This window comes from Arachis stenosperma, chromosome 8, assembly GCF_014773155.1.
Source record: "Arachis stenosperma cultivar V10309 chromosome 8, arast.V10309.gnm1.PFL2, whole genome shotgun sequence".
Taxonomy (NCBI): domain Eukaryota; kingdom Viridiplantae; phylum Streptophyta; class Magnoliopsida; order Fabales; family Fabaceae; genus Arachis; species Arachis stenosperma.
Genome location: NC_080384.1, coordinates 18,640,396 through 18,660,811, shown reverse-complemented (window position 1 = coordinate 18,660,811; position 20,416 = coordinate 18,640,396). Strand labels below are relative to the sequence as shown.

At 36.5% G+C, this 20,416-nt stretch overlaps 1 protein-coding gene and 1 long non-coding RNA gene across 2 annotated transcripts; one reads left to right on the top strand and one right to left on the bottom strand.

Moving 5' to 3' along the window:
• Positions 1-8,953: 8,953 nt before the first annotated feature.
• LOC130944784 (E3 ubiquitin-protein ligase WAV3) lies at positions 8,954-11,589 on the bottom strand. The gene is made up of 2 exons (XM_057873316.1): positions 11,230-11,589; positions 8,954-11,119 (listed from the first exon to the last, which is right to left on the bottom strand). The coding sequence occupies exons 1-2, from the start codon at positions 11,587-11,589 to the stop codon at positions 9,203-9,205; spliced, it is 2,277 nt and encodes a 758-aa protein (XP_057729299.1). The 3' UTR covers positions 8,954-9,202.
• LOC130944785 (uncharacterized) lies at positions 10,923-19,720 on the top strand. The gene is made up of 3 exons (XR_009072152.1): positions 10,923-11,159; positions 11,257-11,668; positions 19,048-19,720. It is a non-coding gene; the product is annotated as an uncharacterized LOC130944785 (long non-coding RNA).
• Positions 19,721-20,416: the final 696 nt, after the last annotated feature.

Genomic DNA, 20,416 nt, shown 5'->3' with positions numbered 1-20,416 from the left:
TTTTTGATTACAATGATTTGGGACATAAGAGATGGTTTAACGTGAAAGGATCCAAGAAAATTTGGATACCTAAGGTCACTTGAGTTTATTTTGTAGGTCTGCCTAGCATCCAAGAAAAAGGAAAATATGTAGTACATGGATAGCGGATGCTCTAGGCATATGACCGGAAAGACAACCTTCTTCATAAAGCTTGATGAATATGATGGAGGACTTGTTACATTTGGTGATGATGCAAAAGGAAAAATAGTGGCTGTTGGGAAAGTTGGTAAAAACTTTTCTTCTTGTATAAATGATGTGCTTCTTGTTAATGGTTTGAAACATAACTTACTTAGTGTTAGTCAATTGTGTGATTTAGGTTTTGATGTTATCTTTAAGAAGTTTGTTTGTTTGGTTGTTTGTGAGAAAACTGGGGATGTTTTATTTGAAGCTAAAAGATGCAATAATGTGTATGGATTAACTCTTGAGGATTTAAAGGAACAAAATGTAACATGCTTCAGCTCTCTTGAATCTGAAAAATGGCTTTGGCATAGAAAATTGGGACATACTAGCATGTACCAAATTTCTAAGCTAGTCAAAAAGAATTTGGTTAGAGGAATTCCAAACATCAAGTTTGATAAGGACCTTACTTGTGAAGCTTGCCAATTGGGCAAACAAGTAAAATCCTCTTTTAAATTAAAAGATGGAATCTCAACCAAAAGGCCATTGGAAATGTTACATATTGATCTTTTTGGTCCTACTAGAACTCAAAGTTTGGGAGGTAAACATTATGGACTTGTTGTGGTTGATGATTACTCTAGATTTGGTTGGGTACTTTTCCTTGCTCATAAGAATGATGTGTTTTATGCTTTTTCCACCCTTTGTAAGAAAATTCAAAATGAAAAAGATTTGAAAATTGCCCATTTGAGAAGTGATCATGGAAGAGAATTTGAAAATCAAGATTTTGAAAAATTCTGTGATGACTTAGGGATTTCTCAAAATTTCTCATGCCCTAGAACACCCCAACAAAATGGGGTAGTTGAAAGAAGGAATCGAAGCCTTCAAGAAATGACTAGGGCTATGCTATGTGAGAATGAAATTCCTAAATTTTTATGGGCTGAAGCTGTGAACACAGCATGTTATATTTTGAATAGAACAATCATTAGAAAAGGGTTAAAGAAAACTCCTTATGAGCTATGGAAAGGAACCCCTCCAAATCTTAAGTACTTTCATGTTTTTGGATGCAAATGCTTTGTACTTAACAATAAAGAAAATCTTGGAAAATTTGATCCAAAATCCTATGAAGGAATGTTTGTTGGATATTCCACCACAAGCAAGGCTTATAGAATTTATCTCAAGGAACATAGGGCAATAGAGGAATCCATACATGTTACTTTTTGTGATTCTAACTTAATTCCCAGTACTGTGATAGATAATGATTCAGATGGAGAAGGAGCTGGAACAAGCAAAGAAAATCCCAAATCTGTCCAGAATGAAGAATCTGCCAGTCCAGTTTTGTCTCGTCAGATTGAAGGAGAAACTCCCGATTTGTCTCCTGAGCAGGGACGAGAAACTGAAACAGTGAGACCACCAGAAGTTCATCAAAACTCAACACCTGTTCGAAAGCCTAGAGAATGGAAGTCTATGAAGGTTTATCCTCATGACTTCATCATTGGTGATCCCTCTCAAGGAGTAACAACAAGATCATCCACCAAAAGGCCAACCGAACCTAGCAATCTTGCTCTCTTGTCACAAACAGAGCCCACCAATATCAAACAAGCTCTTGAGGATCCATCATGGGCCAAAGCAATGCAAGAGGAGCTTGCTCAATTTGATAAGAATAAGGTTTGGACTTTGGTACCTCATCCGGATGGTAAGAAGGTAACGGGTACTAAGTGGGTTTTAAAAATAAACTTGGTGAGGATGGACAAGTTGTTCGTAACAAGGCTAGATTAGTGGCCCAAGGTTACGATCAAGAAGAGGGTATTGATTTTGATGAGTCTTTTGCTCCGGTTGCTAGAATGGAAGCAATTAGGTTGCTTCTTGCCTATGCTGCCCATAAGGGTTTCAAAATGTTTCAAATGGATGTTAAGTGTGCTTTCCTTAATGGTTTTATTGATAGGGAAGTGTATGTGGCTCAACCCCCCGGTTTTGAACATAAAGAATTTCCAAATCATGTTTTTAAATTAACCAAGGCTCTTTATGGTCTTAGACAAGCTCCAAGAGCTTGGTATGAGAGGCTTAGTGCCTTTTTGTTGGAAAATCATTTTCAAAGGGGAACCACCGATACTACCTTATTCATTAAAACATCTAATGATGATATCCTTCTTGTTCAAGTTTATGTTGATGACATTGTGTTTGGTTCGGCCAATGTCTCCTTGTGTGAAGAGTTTGGAAAACTCATGACTAGTGAGTTTGAGATGAGTTTAATGGGAGAGCTTACTTTCTTTCTTGGCCTCCAAATTAAGCAAACTCCTAGTGGTACTTTTATTCACCAAGGAAAGTATGCAAAAGAACTTATCAAAAAGTTTGGCCTAGAAAATTCCAAATCAATGGGCACTCCTATGCATCCCAATACTAAACTTGAAAAGGATGATGATGGCCAAGATGTGGACGAAACAAGGTATAGAGGAATGATAGGTTCACTCATGTACCTTACCTCCTCTAGACCGGATATAGTCCAAAGTGGGTGTATGTTCAAGGTTTCAATCACATCCAAAAGAATCCCACCTTACGGCTGTTAAACGCATCATTAGATACATTAAGGGAACTTGTAATTATGGATTATGGTATCCTAAATCTGATGACTTTTGTGCAGTAGGGTTTTGTGATGCAGATTATGCGGGAGATCGGGTGGATAGGAGGAGCACCTCCGGCATGTGTTGCTTCCTTGGAAGCTCACTCAACATGTGGTCAAGCAAGAAACAAGCCACAGTGGCTCTATCCACTGCTGAAGCCGAATATGTTTCCGCATCTGCTTGTTGCTCAAAATTAATTTGGTTAAAAACACAATTGGAAGATTACAAATTAAAAATCAATAGTATACCCTTATTTTGTGATAATATGAGTGCTATAAACATTTCAAAAAATCCAGTTCTGCACTCAAGAACTAAGCACATTGAGATAAAATATCATTTCATTAGGGAACATGTGCAAAAGGGTACTATCGATATTCAATTTGTAAAATCTGAAGACCAAATTGCTGATATTTTTACAAAACCTCTCTGTGAAGACAGATTCTGTACCTTGAGAAAAAGTTTGGGAATGCTTGATTTAAGTTTTATTGAAAATTTGTGAATATGTGACTCTGTTCTGTTTTGCTCGTAGGTTTGGACGAGATAAAAATAAATGGCACAATGGAAGAGCTGTGGTCAAGGGGGAGGCATCGCAGAATTCAAAATTTATGGGCCCCGCCAAAATTCCATGACCCCACAATAACAGTTTTGTTACTTATCTCTCCATACAAATAAAGAACTTCTTCTTTGTGTCACCATATCTTCTTGGAAGTGGTTATTGTCAAATCAAATCCTTCTCTCCATCTAATCCCTTGATTTAAGGCAACCACTTTTCAGTTTTTGATTTTAAAAGTTAAAAGGGAAATCATCTTTTTGGGCAATAACCGCCCATAATGGTCATTAACCGCCCACTAATGATCATTATTTCCATCATTCTCTCTCTCCAAGCCACATTTAATGCGTCACCCACCTTGCTTCTCTCCCACTCCACTCGGTTAACAACCACACCCTTTCATATTCTCATTCCTCCATTACTATGAAAAAGAAAACCGCGCCAAGAAAGAGTGAGAGAATTCTTCTTTCTCAAAAACCATCAACACCTCAAACCCACACTCACATTCACATTCATTCAACCTCATCTTCTTCTCCTTCACCACCATCCAAACAAACAACCACCATGAGAAAGAAGGTGATTGCTCACAAGAGCTCAGGCCGAGGAAAGAACAAACAACCCGCAGTTGAAGAAGAAGAGCAAGAATCTCATACTTCTCCTACTCCTTCACCTCCTCCATCAGCACCGAAGAAGACTACCCCCGGAAAAAGCTCAAAGAAAAATCAAGGGTTTGCACTAAATGACACAACCGAACCTCAGAACTTGGAATCCATGGAATTCCGAGACAAGTATGTCAAGTCTCACTCTCATTTTGATCCAAGCAGATTTAACTCATGCACCTCTTATGAGTTTCACAAAGAGGTTGTGGAGAAACGTCACTTGTGCACTACATATCTTGTTAGTCTCGAAAATCTCAAGAACACCAACATTCCCTCTCTGTTTGAACTTCTCAACTGGAAACCTCTGCTCCTTATCAAAAAGCCAGTGTACCCAGGTCTTGTTCGAGAATTTTATGCTAATATGCGACTCATTGATGGAACTCTTCATTCCTATGTCAAAAGGGTTCAAATAGCCCTTGATGCTGAGACAATTGGAGCGGTACTGGGCTTCAAGGATGAAGGTCCGCGAGCATATATGGCGGAAAAATGGGACACACAAGTCGGTGTTTCACACAATACCGTTCTCCAGCACATTTGCAAGAATCTCTCTGGATTGCATGGCACCATTCCAACCCACAAATCCCTTGGACCGATCAACTCCCTGCTTCACAGGATCATCACTCATATTCTGACACCCCAAAGCGGCTCACATAACCGAGTAACATTTTCTGACTGTCTCATATTGTTTTCTTTGGTTACTTCTACTCCTATCTCTTTTGGTTATATTATGATTAGACACATGTGGGATTCTGTTAGAAGCACCAGAAAGGCTAACCTGCCTTATGGTATGTTTTTAACTGGAATATTTGAGTACTTTAAAGTTGATTTGTTGAATGAGAAGGTAGAAAACGATGTGTCTACAATCCGAGGTGGAGGAGTGACTAAAGAAACCAAAGGGAGAAAATCGGACAGTGAGCATGAAGGAAGGCCAGAATCTTCCAAATCAATCAGGTCCTTTCAACAGATCTTGGGAGAATTCTCAAACATGGCTGACATGATGTTTCGATCTCATAAAGAAGCCCGGAAGCAGGCTTATGAGAATGAGAAAGCTTGGAAAAACTGCAAAGAAAGGGTCAACTTGATGCTGGAACATCTTAACAAGGATTTGGGAGAAGAGAGTGAAGGAGGCACTGAAGAAGAGGACATGCAATTCTCTGATGACTAGTGATTTTTTCTGTTTGATATTGGCTCCATTAGGCTCAATCTTTTTTTGTATAAGCATGACTTGATACTCACTGCTTTAGGATAATCCCTAGGATGCTTTGATACATTTCTGCTACTTTATCTTTAATATTTTGTTATGTTAATCATGATTTCTGCAGGTGCCCCTTTGATGACAAAAGGGGGAGGAAATTTAGGTTCCAAAATTGAAATTGGAACGAAACAGGGGCTGAAAAACAGGGCAACAGGGGTTGAAATTTTCAGTTTTGAAAATTCATGATTACCCTTGTTCAAAGAATGCATGTTGTTATATTTGTTTTAATATAGACATTGCTGTTTGAACTGCATGTTGAAGTTTATCATGATTAGTTTATTTGGCATTAGGTTTATAATGTTTGATTTATTTTGATGCCTGGCTTGTTGATTCATCATTGATAAACTTGTTTGTTTGAAAATTTATTTTTGGCAGTTCCTTTAACTATGTAGCATATCAAAACTGCCTTGTTTTGTTCTTAAAATATTTTTCATCATGTTGATTTGCTCTGAACAGGAAAATGTTTGAAAAATATTTGGATACCTTTTGAGGTTGAGCAGTAAATCAGTTTATGATATCAAATGAGTTTTGATTATCAATTAAAACTGCTCATAAATCAAGCAATTTAGCATTATAAAATTTGCTAAATAACATTGTTACTTGAAGCTTGATTTAAATGTTACAGGTTTATGCTTCCCTTGGTAAAATAGCATATATCAAGGGGGAGCCTTGTGACATTTTGAAAGGGGGAGAAATTTAAAATCAAAGGGAGAATTCCTTACTCAATCTTTTAATTTCTTTCCATTTCAATTTTAATAATGTTTGTCATCAAGGGGGAGATTGATGAGTTTGGAAAACTCTAAACCAAATTGATGATGATCAAACATTATTAACAGCAAAATTATTAAGCTAATTTTGATTAATGTGCTGATTAAAATAATTTTGTTGTGCAGATTTTTGTTGGGCCGAAACAAAAGAAAATTAACAAAGGCCAACTGTTGCATTATTAATTCAGCTTTGTGTTTAAAAGCTAGTTATAATTGGGCCAGAATAAATGTTAATGTTGCAAGCCCAAACAAATGCTTTCTTGTTTGCTTCCTATGCTTGATCCGCTACACAACTTATCAGGAAAGCAAATGCTTACTAATTGGGCCAGCTTTTAATTTCAACACTACAAGCCCAAGTCTCACAAATGATGAATGCTTCCATGCTTGGTCCGAAACAAAAGAAAAATGAAAGCCAAGTGCTTTCAACGGAACCAAGGTGTTAATCATGTGATGGATTTCAAAATCTATTACATTGTTAATTAATGCATGGGGAACATGAGAGAGAAAAATTCAGCTGATGTGATTGATGGTTATTATGACTTACACACCACTCAATAGGGAAGTAAAAGCAAGCTATGCCTAATTAATTTGATCAACCACTTTGTATTGCTTTTCTTTCAGATTCTTTATTTCTCTCTCATCTCTTTCTTCTTTTCTCTTTGGTCCTTGTCCAGTAAACCATGGATGCCGTGCTCTTCAACGAAGAAAAGGAAGAGTAGCATGCATCAAGACCATCAAGCTAATGATGGCAAGAAAACATACCAAAAGAAAGATGAGCTGTGGCTAAGATGCTTATCAAATGTGGTTAGATTTGGTGAAGCTATCTTGAGCCTTTCATGCTCAAAAATGGAAGAAGAAGATTCGGCCAGCTAGAGGAGATTCTTGAAGCATGGCTTGTCTTCGATTCTGCTCAACCACCACAGGGAGTAGCTAGAGTGGCGAAGTGATGGTTGAAGGCAGGGATTGAAGCAGATGAAGTCATCATCATCATGAGACATCAAGGGCCAGAAATCCATCTTGGAGAGCAAGCCAAGGATGGAGAGCCCGGATTGATGAAGGTTGATGATCAAGAAAGGACTAGAGGTAATTGCATGTTGGTTAATGCATGGTTATCTCTTCTCTCTCTGAGTGGCCGAACCGGTTCTGTGTTTGTTGAAGGAGGAAGAAAGTTGGTTCGGTTTTGGCTTCAAGTGTGGAGGCTTTCCTCTTCTTTAAAAAGGGGGAACAACCACTGTTTGAGGCAAGGAGAAAATTTGAGAGTGCAAGGCACAGAGTTCTCAGAGCTACCTGAGCTAACAGATTTCTCTTCTCCTTCAATGTATTCTGTTTTGTAATTTTCTGTTTAATTTTGTCATGTCTTGAGTCTCATGGTAAAAGGCAAACAGTGAGGTTTGTAATGAAAAAGCCATAGAGCGAAAAAAGGCAGAGAGTGCAAAATTGAAAGAAAAGCCATAGATGTCTTAGAGGTCCTTTGTACATCTTTGTTGTGTATCATGATTCTGTGGGAATCCCCTTGTAAGTTGGGTTAGCACTTTACAAGTTGTAATCTGATTGATTATAGTGAAATTCCATCATGTTTGTGATGGAGACTGGATGTAGGCTGCACTGCACTTAGCAGCCGAACCAGGATACATCTTGGTGCAATCTTCTTCTCCTTCTACTCCAATTCTGTTTTCAATTACACAGGAGCAAAAGCCAGAATTATCTCGTGCCAAGTGACGAGACAAAACAAAAAGTCTCGTGGCAAGGGACGAGACAAAACTGAGTTGCTCGTGTCAAGTGACGAGCAAAAACAGAAAAGTCTCTTCTGAAGGTCAGCAAGTAGTAGCTTCGAAAAAGGGGGCTAAGATTCAACCCCCCTTCTCTTAGCCACTGAAACCATCACAACTAATATTTTACATAAGCTGATAAAAGCTGTTTTAATATTTTAATAATTTTCTCGAGTCAACCTGTTCTGGCTGTGAAAACGGAGGACTAGTTCGAATCAGCTTAATTCGAACTAGTGTGGGTCACGTTTGCATGTAGTTCGAATCAATATGATTCGAATTACTCCTTAAATTAATGTATACATAATTCGAATGGTATCCATTCGAATTATTTTAATGGGGACTAATTCAAATTTAGATAATTTGAATTACTATCGCTTTAGTTAGTTCAAATTAGCTTGATTTGATTACATTAAAATATGTTTTTGGTGGATCCATATCACATTTTTTGTTTTGGTAAAATCACTTAAATTCTTCTTCTATTTAGTTTAATATGATATAAATTTGCATGCCAGAGAGTCACATACATACATTCTCCTTCACCATAGGGATTAAATCTACCTCATTTTGGGATATATAATGTTATTTTAGTAGTTTCCACCTATTAATGTTTTTGCTGGGAAGTGAGATTTCCCATATAGCCTTGCGCAATGCATAGTATATCTTTTTCTTTTTTGGTGTCTAATGCGTAGTATATCTCTTTCACTTATGATTGAATATTAATACTTTTGGTCCCTTCTTTTTTCATCTGAGTATGATTAACGTATGGCGAAAAAAGCTTCACATTGCCATATGAGATGTAATCATTTCTTCATCATTAAAGTTGTGTCCTCTACCATGTTTTTCACCCATAAAGATTATTTTTAGCCCCTTTGAGAGTCCGTTCCCTAATAATTAGCAGCACAAACCCACTTCATCCAAACGACAGCCAGAATCTCAAACTATCCCAACATCCATCATATCCAAAAAGCCAATAACCGAAAAAAGAACGAAAAAAGAAAAGTAATTCTACAAACATAGCATAACAGCATATACAACTTTTCCATGCCTTCCATAGAAGCACCGTCACATACAAGTTTCGAGTAGTGTTTTGTTTGTTTTTATCATCACAAAAGTTTGTGTGTATACATAATGGAATTCAAGAAGTAAAGTACTACTACACATCATCTCCTGAGCTCTGAATACTCAAAAGCAAATGATTGAACATTCTAAAAACCAAAAATTAAAAAAGCACAAAACAACAAACAACTAACTAACCAATCAATATCTCAAATTATACAATGGGGCATACCCCTAATTATATAACTCCCTTTCCCCTCTGTAGCCATCTTGTATATCAGAAAGAGCCATCACCAAATGTTCTAATTTCCCCCCTTTTTTTAATATATAATTAAAATTACAAATAAAAATTGAAAAAGAAAAAGAAAAAAACTAAAACCTAGCATTTTCAAAGCCGTGCAAGTCGCTGACTCTATTCAATGACTTCTTGATCATGGCCATCTTAGCCAGCTTCTCGGCGGCTTGCCAAGCCGATGTTGGCGTAAGCGGCTCGCCGTTCTCATCCACAAAACTCATTTCCTTATCCCTATGATCTCCCCCTCTCCGCCGCGACTGCATCGCTATCATATGCTGCTGCTGCACCTGAACCTGCTCCATCTGAACCTTCTGATGCTTCAGCCAATGAATCTCTGCCAGCTCAGCTTCCAAACCTCGAACATATTCCGAACCCGAACCAGATTGCAAAATAAGCGCGCGAGCCGAAGCAAGCAAATGGTGCGCGCTGGTGAAATCGTTACCGTGATCTACCAGTCTTCTAGACTCAGCTATGGCGCGCGTCGTGATGAACAAGTTCCTCAGCTTCTCGACTCTCGCGCCAGAAGAACAACGCGTGCTCTGCGGTGGTGGCACCACGAGTCCCTGCTCCCGACCGTACACAATCTCTTGGCTCGCAGGGTCCTTGTATAGGCACCGTACGGTGATGACGTGGCGAGTGGTGAAAGCGGGAACAGGAACTCGAACCTCAACAAGAAGCTCCCTCTCTTCCTCCGCGTAAAGATCGCCGAGCCTCACGGCGCCGCAGCTCAGAAGCGTTGGCCTTCCGCCGCAAGAGTATATAGCACTGATTTCAGCGGAGTCGCACTGCACGCCGAGCTGGACTCTAAGATCTTGAACCACCACGCTTAATAAACCGCCCACGCGCTTCGCGAACGCGTCCTCTGAAGGTTCGTTGCTGTAACCGCTTTTTGTGCCGAAACCGGATGAGTGAACCGGGATCTCGATGTGTGCGAACCGAGTCGATGACACGTGGCTTGATGGTTTTCGTTGATTGGATTTGTTGCTTGCTTGGACTCTCTCGTCTTGGCCGTCCGACAGGAGCATCACGCTCGCTACAGGATTTCTCTCTCTCCGATCTTCCAAGACTTTCGTCGCTTTGCGGAGTGCCTCGCCAGCGTTGCCGTTTCCGCCTTGGCCAGCGACGAGGCGGTCGAGGATGCGGCGAGCCATGCGCTGTCCCTGAGGTGTCATTCTCCGCAACGGTAAGAGCCGTTTGGGCGAAGCGGAGAAGGCCACGATCGAGAGCCTATCTGCGGGGCCGAGTGATGAGATAACCAAACGCATCGCTCTCTTCAGCATGAGCAGCTTCGCGCCGGTCATGGTTCCTCCAACGTCAAGAACCGTCACAAGATCTATCGGTGCTCGCTGTTGCGACATGTTCCGCACCGGAGTAAGCGGCGGTGGTGGCGGAGCCTTCACTTTGAGCACCAAAGCGTTGGTCTCGTGAGTTCTTGAGACGGAAATGACGGCACACTCCGGCATGAGCTTCACTTGAACGGTTCTGGAATCTGCCTCAATATTTTGAAACTCATCTGAGTAGGATTTGACTGAGGAAGCAGAAGATTTTGGATTAACGAAGAATCCTTGAAATTCACCGGCATCGTCTTCGTCGTCTTCGTCTTCCGCATTTTCATCAGCTTCGGGAATCGGAATAATCCTGCCGCCGGAGGTCGGAGAAAGGAGAGGTTCATCATCGTCGTAGAACCTTATCGACTCTGAATGCTTCTGTTGCTGAGGTGGCTCCACAGGCTTGGTGTTGAAAACTGAAGAATTGTTATTTTCTGTGGGATTCTTCATGTCGCTGGCATTCTGAGACTCTGAAGGGAGGTTCTTGTGCGCAGCAAGAAGTGGCACGTCTTTCCACGTAGCGTTGCAAACTGGACACACAAGGCTACCTTGCTTGCGAACATGTGAAGCTATGCAAGGAAAGTGGAAAGCGTGGGCACATTCTGCAGTGTATATCGCAGTGCCTTGTCCCGTCTTCACGCTGTTCAAGCATATTCCGCAGCTACTCTGTTAAACGTGAAAAACAGCCAGAATTAAGAACCAAACGGTACAATAAAACGATGCGTTTTGAGTTTTGAGTTTTGAATTTTTAACTTTGCATTGTACACAGTACACACCCTGAATTTGAAGCTGTTCTTGAATAGGGACAATTTGAGAGGGGAACGTGGTGAAGATGGATTTGAAGCTGCAAGCGTCTTGGGGGACTTGCTTGCTCTTGGCGTGCTTAATTTGCTTGCAACTCTGGGGCTCTCATTTGATGCAGCTGCTTCGGCGATTGTACGGCAACGCAGGCTTGGGCTTGAAACGGATTGAGATTGCTGTTGATGCAACCTTGGAGTGGAAGGATTGCTGAGGAAACCGAGTCTGCCACAGCTTCTCGGGCTTGGGCTTGGGCTTGAGCTTCTACGATGCTTGTTATCGGATAGGGTGGATTCTGGGTCGCGTGTGCAAAAGGCTCTTCTCCAACCAGTTCCCATTTTTCAAAGACCAAAAGGTGTGAGATGAGGAGGAAAAAAAAAAAGAAAAGACAGAACTAATCCACAATGAGAATAGCAGGTGCCTTCTTCCTTAGCTTCTATCCCTTTCTATCGCTTTTTATTATTACTATATAATAGTATTGCTTTTGCTGGAATGAGAAGGAGAAGGAAAAGAAAGGAATAGTTTTGTTTGTTTTGTTTTAATGGATCTGGAGGTGGCACAGAAGACAAACGAATTCAGTGAGTAGAGCATGGGATCAAACGGAAAATAAAACAAAGAGACAAACTCGAACCCGCACTAATAAGATAAAAATGATAAAGATATACACTCAATTGTCCAGCCTAGGCTATTCTGTTCCTCTCTCTCTCTCTCTTATATTGAGAAACGCAAAAAGATCTCTGCAATTAAACGCCTTGAGAGAGATCTGTCTTACCCCCTTTCTCTCTCCCCCCTTTTAACTTGTACAAAAAGGGAAGGCCCCTCGTCCTTTAAATAATTTATATAGTATAGTATTATATAATACACAGGCCTAATTATTAATTAAACTGAGTTCATCAAAGAATTACCAGGATTAATACCATAATACACATGTTTCACCCACCGTAACCGCCACTTGTTGGTTGGTTATCTTGAATTAACCGGTCAAACCCAACTACCTATTAAATTTATTTATTGTTTTGCCATTGTATTCTGTCTCACCAAACACTGATCATCGTTCATCACCGACCTGTTGTGAGGCCACAAGTTGATCTTAACCAAACAGAAGATAAAATATAAGATATATATACAACGCCTGCCTATCTATCCATCTACTGCTCCCATCCATGCACATCACCTTGTGACTCATCCACAGGGTACACGTGCCTTAGCTTTCACTTCTCACCTTCCAAATTTGATCCAAAATAATAGTATTGAACTAATGCGACATTGGCCTCATACTTATTTTGGTTCCTGTAAATACATGTATGAATCATTTTAGTTTTTAAGTTTATAATAGATTAGAATCATTTAATTTACATGGACTCAAATCAACTTCTTCGCAGTGAATTTGATGGTGGTGACACTATATAAGTATATAGTGAATGTTATGTGTGTACTTGAAATCCCACGGCTGAAGCTGAACGCTTAGAATGGCCGTCTGATTAGTCACATCCTGATCAGTGATCACCATCGTGATGAATATCCCATCCGTGAGGCTGAGAGTGACAGTAACACACAAAAAACTGTGGAGCCTGTGTGCAACAGACTGAGAGAAATGGACCACTAGGGAGACCCACTCTTCTAACAAATTCCAAATTTTTACTACAGACTGCGACTTCACAAGTTTACATGCCTATTGAGTATATACATGTACAACCCCAAAAATTTTACCCTGAGCTTGAACCTCGGATTACAGTGTAGTAATTTTCACTGCTGTAAAAAGAGGGGAGTGGACACAGTAAAAACCTAGATGTCAGTGTGTGAGGGCAGGGACAGGTTTAGGAAGTAGAGTAGTAGTGTAGTACACTGTTCCATGCATGTCTCACTGTCTTGGGCCGTTGTATTAATTGGCGCAGATTGGAGTACAGAAAGGTTAATACATCAATTGCCATAAAAAGATTCAGAATTTATACAAAAGACTCACTGATCACACATTCACATGACCCGTCCCTTCTTGGTCTGTCAGTAGTTTGGAGACCCAACCAAACACACTCTTATTATCCTTTGGTAATAAAACCTCATTATACATCCACTATCCTTCTCCATAAAGTTTAAACTATTAATAATTTAAAGCCATTATTACCCTTATGGCATAAACAGCATCACATTAACATGCTTTATGCCCCCACCTGCTTGGCCTAGTTAGCCAAGTCTAATACTATTAATAATGAATGAATTTGATTATTCACCCAAAGCCATAACAAGAGGGGTCCTCTTTGTTTTTCTACTTTTCTTTCTTCAAAATTCAAAAAGTGTATTATTTTAACCACTTGTATGAGCGTACAATAGTTAGTAAAAATAAACAATTGTTACATGTAGCTAGAGTAGAGACTAGAGTTGGAGAAAGAATCGAATAAAAAAGGTGGATGGAGAAAGTTCTTGGATAAGTGCAAGGCCACCAAATTCAACCACTAGGAGTGGGTTTCTTAAAACCAGCAAAACGAGGCAGAGAGGGAGTCACAGAGGGGGGTTGGTACCTTCCCAAAAGGACATAGTAACTTATATATATTTAGAGAGAGAGAGAGAGAGAGATTTGACTGGCAGTGTAGTGTCATCAAAGAGTCAATAATTTCGACACGAACGGCGTTTGGGCATCTAAAGGATGCTGACGTTTTCAGAGAGGTCATACTCACAAAGCTTTAAGCTTAGCTCGTGCATTGCATTGTGCATTGCATAGCATAGGGAGAAAACATCGCTCGCCACTCATAAAAACTGCGTTTGTCAAATCTCTCAATTGTCAACTCACCCCGGGAATATAGTATGCACTATTCAGTATGCATGCTATGCCATATCCATTTAGTAATATTTTATGCCTTATCATTCTCACTTTCTCACTTATAATTTTTGTTGAGAAATAATAAACTATCATAATTTATTATTTTTTTATTATTTAATTATTAATTTAGTTTTTTAGTCTAATAATTTAATAATATATTTTATTTTATATTTTTAAATAATAATAATTAACTGATAACTAAAAATAATTAATTTTAATAATTTTTTAATATTTCTCTTTTTTTGCCAATTCTACTGTATTTTTTATTTAATTTTTAACTTTATTTTAATTTATTTTTTATAGTAAATTTTAAATTTTTAATAAAATATTAATTATTTAATTATTTTTAACAATTGGACACAAAATTTTAAACAACACAACAAATTTTTTTCCTTTTCTTTTTTGTATATAAATAAAGAAGAGTATATATCACTAAGATATATAGAAGAACAATACAAGAAAATCAAGAACAAATGATTCTCCATTTTTTAAATTATTTTCACCATCTTTGATTAAAGACTCTTAATTTTGTATAAAATAGAAGTCAAACTCCTAAGTTTATTTCACGATCATACAATTTGTTTCTTTGAAAACAAATAAACTTTTTTACTCTACATTTAGTCAATTTTAAGTTCAATTTTTTTATTGGCTAAGTTATTAGTTTAAAAAGAAATGTCTTCCCTAATTTAACCATTAAAGCTAAAAGAATTGTATTCTAACCAAACGCTCTACTCTAGATGATAATGTTGTATTGCAAAGTGTCACAAATTTGCTTCTTAATTTCCTAAATCAGCGAACCTAATAATCAAGAAAAACCGATCTAAGATTCTCAACTGTAATATTCATCTTTTAACCTAATCATTATTTTTAATTTATTATTGCCGACGCTTTTTAGTTTTTCTTTATCTATATAGCTAGCTAAGTTAGGCAGCTAACTAAAGTCACTTTGGATTAAAAATAAATGGATTTCACCGGTAATTCGATTTCTTCTAGAAAAAGATTTCGTGTAGGATAAAAATTTCACTTTATGCTCTCTTTAAAAATTTGCTTCTCTTCTTTAAGGATGGTCTCAAGGCTACCTGGGTTTAGCTTGTGTTTAAACCAATTTTTTGCCTTATTGCCTTTGTTTGGGGAGACATCACTCGATCCCCCTATCATAAAAGAACAGCTTAATTTAAAACCTAGAAGGGAACCAGGACAATTTATTCCAACAAAATAATTAAGATGGTTAGTTAAGATCTATTATTCCTTAAAAGAACTTGATGATTTTCTACTCTACTAATTATTCTAGTGCCACCAAGTACACAGGTCATCATGAAGGAAAAAAAATAGTGGCACAGTTGATAATGACAATAACTTATTATTAAATGTGTGAGAACTTTCTTCTAATGAAAAGTTCTTCATACAAGATAGTAGTAATAATAAATAATTAATATTACGTCTCTTATATTTAATTACTACTAGGATTATTTGCTTGCTTAGAGGGAAATGGGAGTAGCATGTAGTAGCTGATGGTGTAGCCAGCAAAAGCAGTGTGCCATTTATTTCAAATGAAAGATATGCATATCGTCAAGGGCCCACGAGGGGCACTTAAACGCATTATGTGGTCAACAAAATTAATGCATGCACATCAGTACATGATTGTGAGTACCGAGGTAGTTATGTGTTTTTCAATGTATGTGACGAATTTGCCAGTTTGTGATTTATTGTGGCTAATTTTTTTTGTCCATGGAAGTGTGATAAGTAATATATTAAAACATCGTAATTTTTGTATTTTTAAAATTATAGAAGTTGTATAAATGGGAGGATGTGATTTTGGTACCTTAAATTTTTTTAAATAGAAATTAGATGGTCGGAATTTAAAAATCGAAAGGTGTAATTTTTATATTTTAAAAATTGAATAATCTAATTTCCATATTTTTTAAAAATAGGAAGGTCTAATTTTTTTATTTTAAATTAAATAGTATCACATTTAAAATTAACATCCCAATAATTAATATTCTAAAAAATACTATTATCAATTTAATATTAAAAATAATTTATTATCCATTAACATTTTTAAAGTGTTAATAATTAAATTAATTTTTTAAAGATAAGTTATTTTTTAATTTATTTTTAAAAAATTTATAATTAAATTAAATTTTTTAAAAATTATAAAAATTAATTTTTTTTATTTTTTATCATTCTATTAATAATTTTATTAATAATTGATGATATAAAATATTAATTAATAAGATACATAATATTTAGTATGTTTAATTAAATGTTGAACAAATACATTTATAAAAATATATCAATTTATTCATTAGGTTATATTAGGACTAAGATTTATATAATTAAAAAATAGAATAATTAAACTCATAGAATTTCATAAATAAATATATTTGATCAACATGTAATTAAATATGTTAGTAATTATATATGTTATTAATTAATATTTTATATTATTAATTATTAATAAAAATTGTTAATAAAATAATTTATAATTTTAAAATATTAATTTAATTAATAATATTTTTTATGAATAAATTTAAAAAATAATTTATTTTTTAAAAATTAATTTCACTATTAAACTCATTTAAATTTTAACTACTATAATGCTAGTCAAGAGAAGGAAGAGATTTATATATAGGGTAGAAGAATATGCAGGAGTGAATTCTACTCCTACTTTTGATAAACTATAGATACTACTACTTACAATATTAAAGCATTTTGTTCTTTGAATAATACGTTTAAAGCATGTATAGTTAGAAAGGAAGAACTATTACTATTTTAAAAGAGGATCTTGCTAACTAGGAATATATATCGTAGCGTAATTATACAATATTTGTACTTGAAATAAATAATGAATATCTTTCCTATGTGCATACGCAACCGTTTGACACCGATCCAAGAGTTCCAATACATAATATAAAAAAGTTTTTAATATATTCGAAATATTGATGTTTCAATAATTTTAATTATTGATTTTAATTAATATATATTATATATATTTTTGATAATTAAGATCAACAATTAAAATTATTAAAATATTAATGTAAAATAATTACAGATATTTTAGAACATGTTAGTACGAAATAATATTCTTCGAAAATGTTCTTTTTCGGGTGTACTCTATTAGGTGTGTGTTTATGAAAGCAAAATATTTTATCTCCAATTATTATTTGAGTTATTATATATGATTATATTAAGGTGATTATTATTCACTGTATTCATATAAAAACGATAAAAAAAATTATTAAATAATTTAAGAAGAGTGTTATGAATCAATAACTTTTGTGATTTGTAGTCATAAAATAGTCATTAATAATATTTTTAATGATGTGAAATTTTATCTAATGATATAAAATTATTTTTTTTTTTGATTATATGTTAGTCAGAATTTAATAAAGTTGTTAATTTCTAGATTTTTTTTTATAATTTAATATATATAATTAAATTATTATATAATAACTTTTAATGATCATCTTTATATTTAAATAACTTCAATGCATCATATGCTGTCAGCAGGCTTCAAAACGTTATATATACACAATAATTAGTGGCAATTCCGTGGTTTTAACTATTAGAACAACTTTCTTTCCAAAAAAAAAAAAAAAAACTTAACGAGAATAACTAGCTATTATTAAATGGTAGAGTAACATGACCAAACAGCATATAACTTTTTGACTAAGTATAGAGCAGGTAACATATATAAAATATTCGGATATCATGGCATTGGTATCCAAAACACCAACTTCTTTAGTTTAATACTCCCTTCATCATCACTTTCTTTAATTTCTCCCTTTCCAAATCTCAAATAAGAGATGCTTATATAAATATATCTTAATAAGAGTAGAAGGTATGATTCAGTGTCAATCATTGACATGTGGCTCGATAGTCAAAATTAAATTCACACGTAAACACTATAGTAATAGTGCTATTATTCCTTAATCATAGAGTTACTTTTGCTTTTTCACGTATATTAATATAACTTAATATTATATCATAATACAATTTATGTTTTTAATATAATAATATATATAGAATTATAGATAGATCACGTCTCTGGTGGCCATAGTTTTGATGGTTAATAATAGCTAACTATCAAATGAAAAACCGACAAGTGGAATGCGAAATAGTGTGATTAAGCTTTGATTAAGAGATTAAGAAGGCAGAAGGGTAACTGATTTCTCTTTTATCGCCGGAGATAGTAGTGAAAATAAGGGGTAAAGTATTAAATTAGTTCCTTACGTTTGGGTGTAATTTTTAAGGTTTAAAGTGTTCTATTTGAATTTAAAAAAGTTTCATTTAGTTTTAATTTGGTCTCACCGTGAGGTCAAAGATAAATAATTAATGAAATATCTTACATGACAGCAGTATGAGAACAAGGATGATAATTTGGAGAATAAGTACAAGCTCTAGAGACACAAAATCAACCGTGGATGCATTAATATATGTATTTAATATTTTTTTAGTTTTATAGAAAATATTTCGGTTGATTTTGTGTCTCTAGAGCTTGTACTTATTCTCCAAATTGTTGACCTTGTTCTTATACTGTTGTCATGTAGGACATTCCATTAATTATTATCTTTGACCTTCGGTGGAACTAAACTGAAGCTAAATGAAACTTTTTTGGATTCAAATAGGACACTTTAAACCTTAAGGACCAAAACAGGATTACGTCCAAATGTAGAAGACCAATTTAGTACTTTACCCTGAAAATAAGTGATGTCCGAAGGATATGAATGTCAATGAAAAAAATCTGCTTGAAGTTGAGAAAGCAGACGTTAGTCGCCGGAGGTATGGCAGAAGGGGAAAGTTGTTTAATGGTGAAGAAGGGGAATAAGGTGATTTTTCTTTTTTGTTTTATCGCTAGTTAATGAGTTGCTATATGTACAAGGTAAGATTCGAATTCAAATTAATTAGAATAAAGTGACATTGATGCTTAAAGATGAGTCTTTTTTGGATCAAGTTGGCTAATTTTGTGTTGTCCAATCAGGTTTACCATTTAGGATCTATTTATACCCTGGTCGAGCTGTCCGACCCAGGATGATTAGCAACGAGGCGACCGACCTCTTCAGACCAAACTACCCGACCTCTTCTCAAAGAGCTCGGCCAAGCTGTCAGGAAAGCCCAATAAAGGGCCCAAACAGAGGAACACGACCCAAATCCAAGGGCAGCCCAAAGCCTATAGAGATGAGGGCGGTTCCCTTGAAGATAAGATGACCTCACTCAAAAGATAAAGATAAGATAAGATAACTAACTTATCTTATCTAAAGAAGGTCGCTCTACACCATTATAAATACATTGGAGCATCCAGGTATAACTCATACTCTGATTCTACTAAAAAACCTGCTTAATACCCTTGCTAACTTAAGCATCGGAGTCCCTTGCAGGCACTGCCACCCTCCGGTGACAAAGGATCAGCAGCATTGCCAGTCCAACAAGTCGGACATGACAGCTCCGGCTGCCACGCACAAGCCGGATCCATCATCTCCAATCCGTACAGAAGATCTCGTCCGAGATCGACCTACAATTTCAGGTAACCCTCGGAATATTGGCGCCGTTGCTGGGGAACCTGGAAGTCATCCCATCACCATGGTGGACGACCATGACAACGACCACGATTCAGGTCTAGAAGACCGAACGCCGCACAAAAACATGGATACTAAACCAAAAGATACCCCGCAACCTAACGAAGACAAAAATTCACCAAACTCGGGAGCCCCTGAGACACTTCAAGATCGTTTAAAACAACTCGAGAAAGAAGTCCAACATCAGTGAGAAGCTGGGAAGGACCTATAAAGAGAGATATGGCGACGCTGAAAATTGGAGGACAAACTCCTAAAATTCGAAACCGATCTCAAAACCAAAGCGACTCGTTCCACCCACGAGGACAACTCCCACAAGGACCAAGATCCATTCACTAAGGAGATCATGAAGACCAAAATCCCAAAGACTTTAAACTCCCGGATATGTCCTTATATGATGGCACGGCAGATCCCAGCCACCACCTCATTAATTTCAGAAGTCGAATGTACCTCACTGACGCCTCAGACGCAATTCGCTGCAAAGCCTTCTCAACTACCTTAACAAAAACGGCGATTAAGTGGTTCGACAATCTACCCCCCAGGTCCATCTCAAGTTTCGACGACCTAGCCATGAAGTTTCTAGCCAGATTCTCTATCCAAAAAGACAAAACCAAGCATGCCCCAAGTCTATTAGGAATCAAACAAGGAGATCAAGAAAGTCTCCGTAGCTACATGAAAAGATTCAACAAGGCATGTCTAGACATACAAAGTCTACCCACGGAAGCGGCCATCATGGGCCTCATCAATGGCCTACGAGAAGGGCCTTTTAGCCAATCC

Bases quoted from the DNA above. Each gene is read 5' to 3' on its own strand.
- LOC130944784 (XM_057873316.1), bottom strand. From the start codon at position 11,589: ATGGGAACTGGTTGGAGAAGAGCCTTTTGCACACGCGACCCAGAATCC. The intron at 11,120-11,229 runs GTGTGTACTGTG...CACGTTTAACAG, and splicing joins AGAACAGCTTCAAATTCAGG to AGTAGCTGCGGAATATGCTT.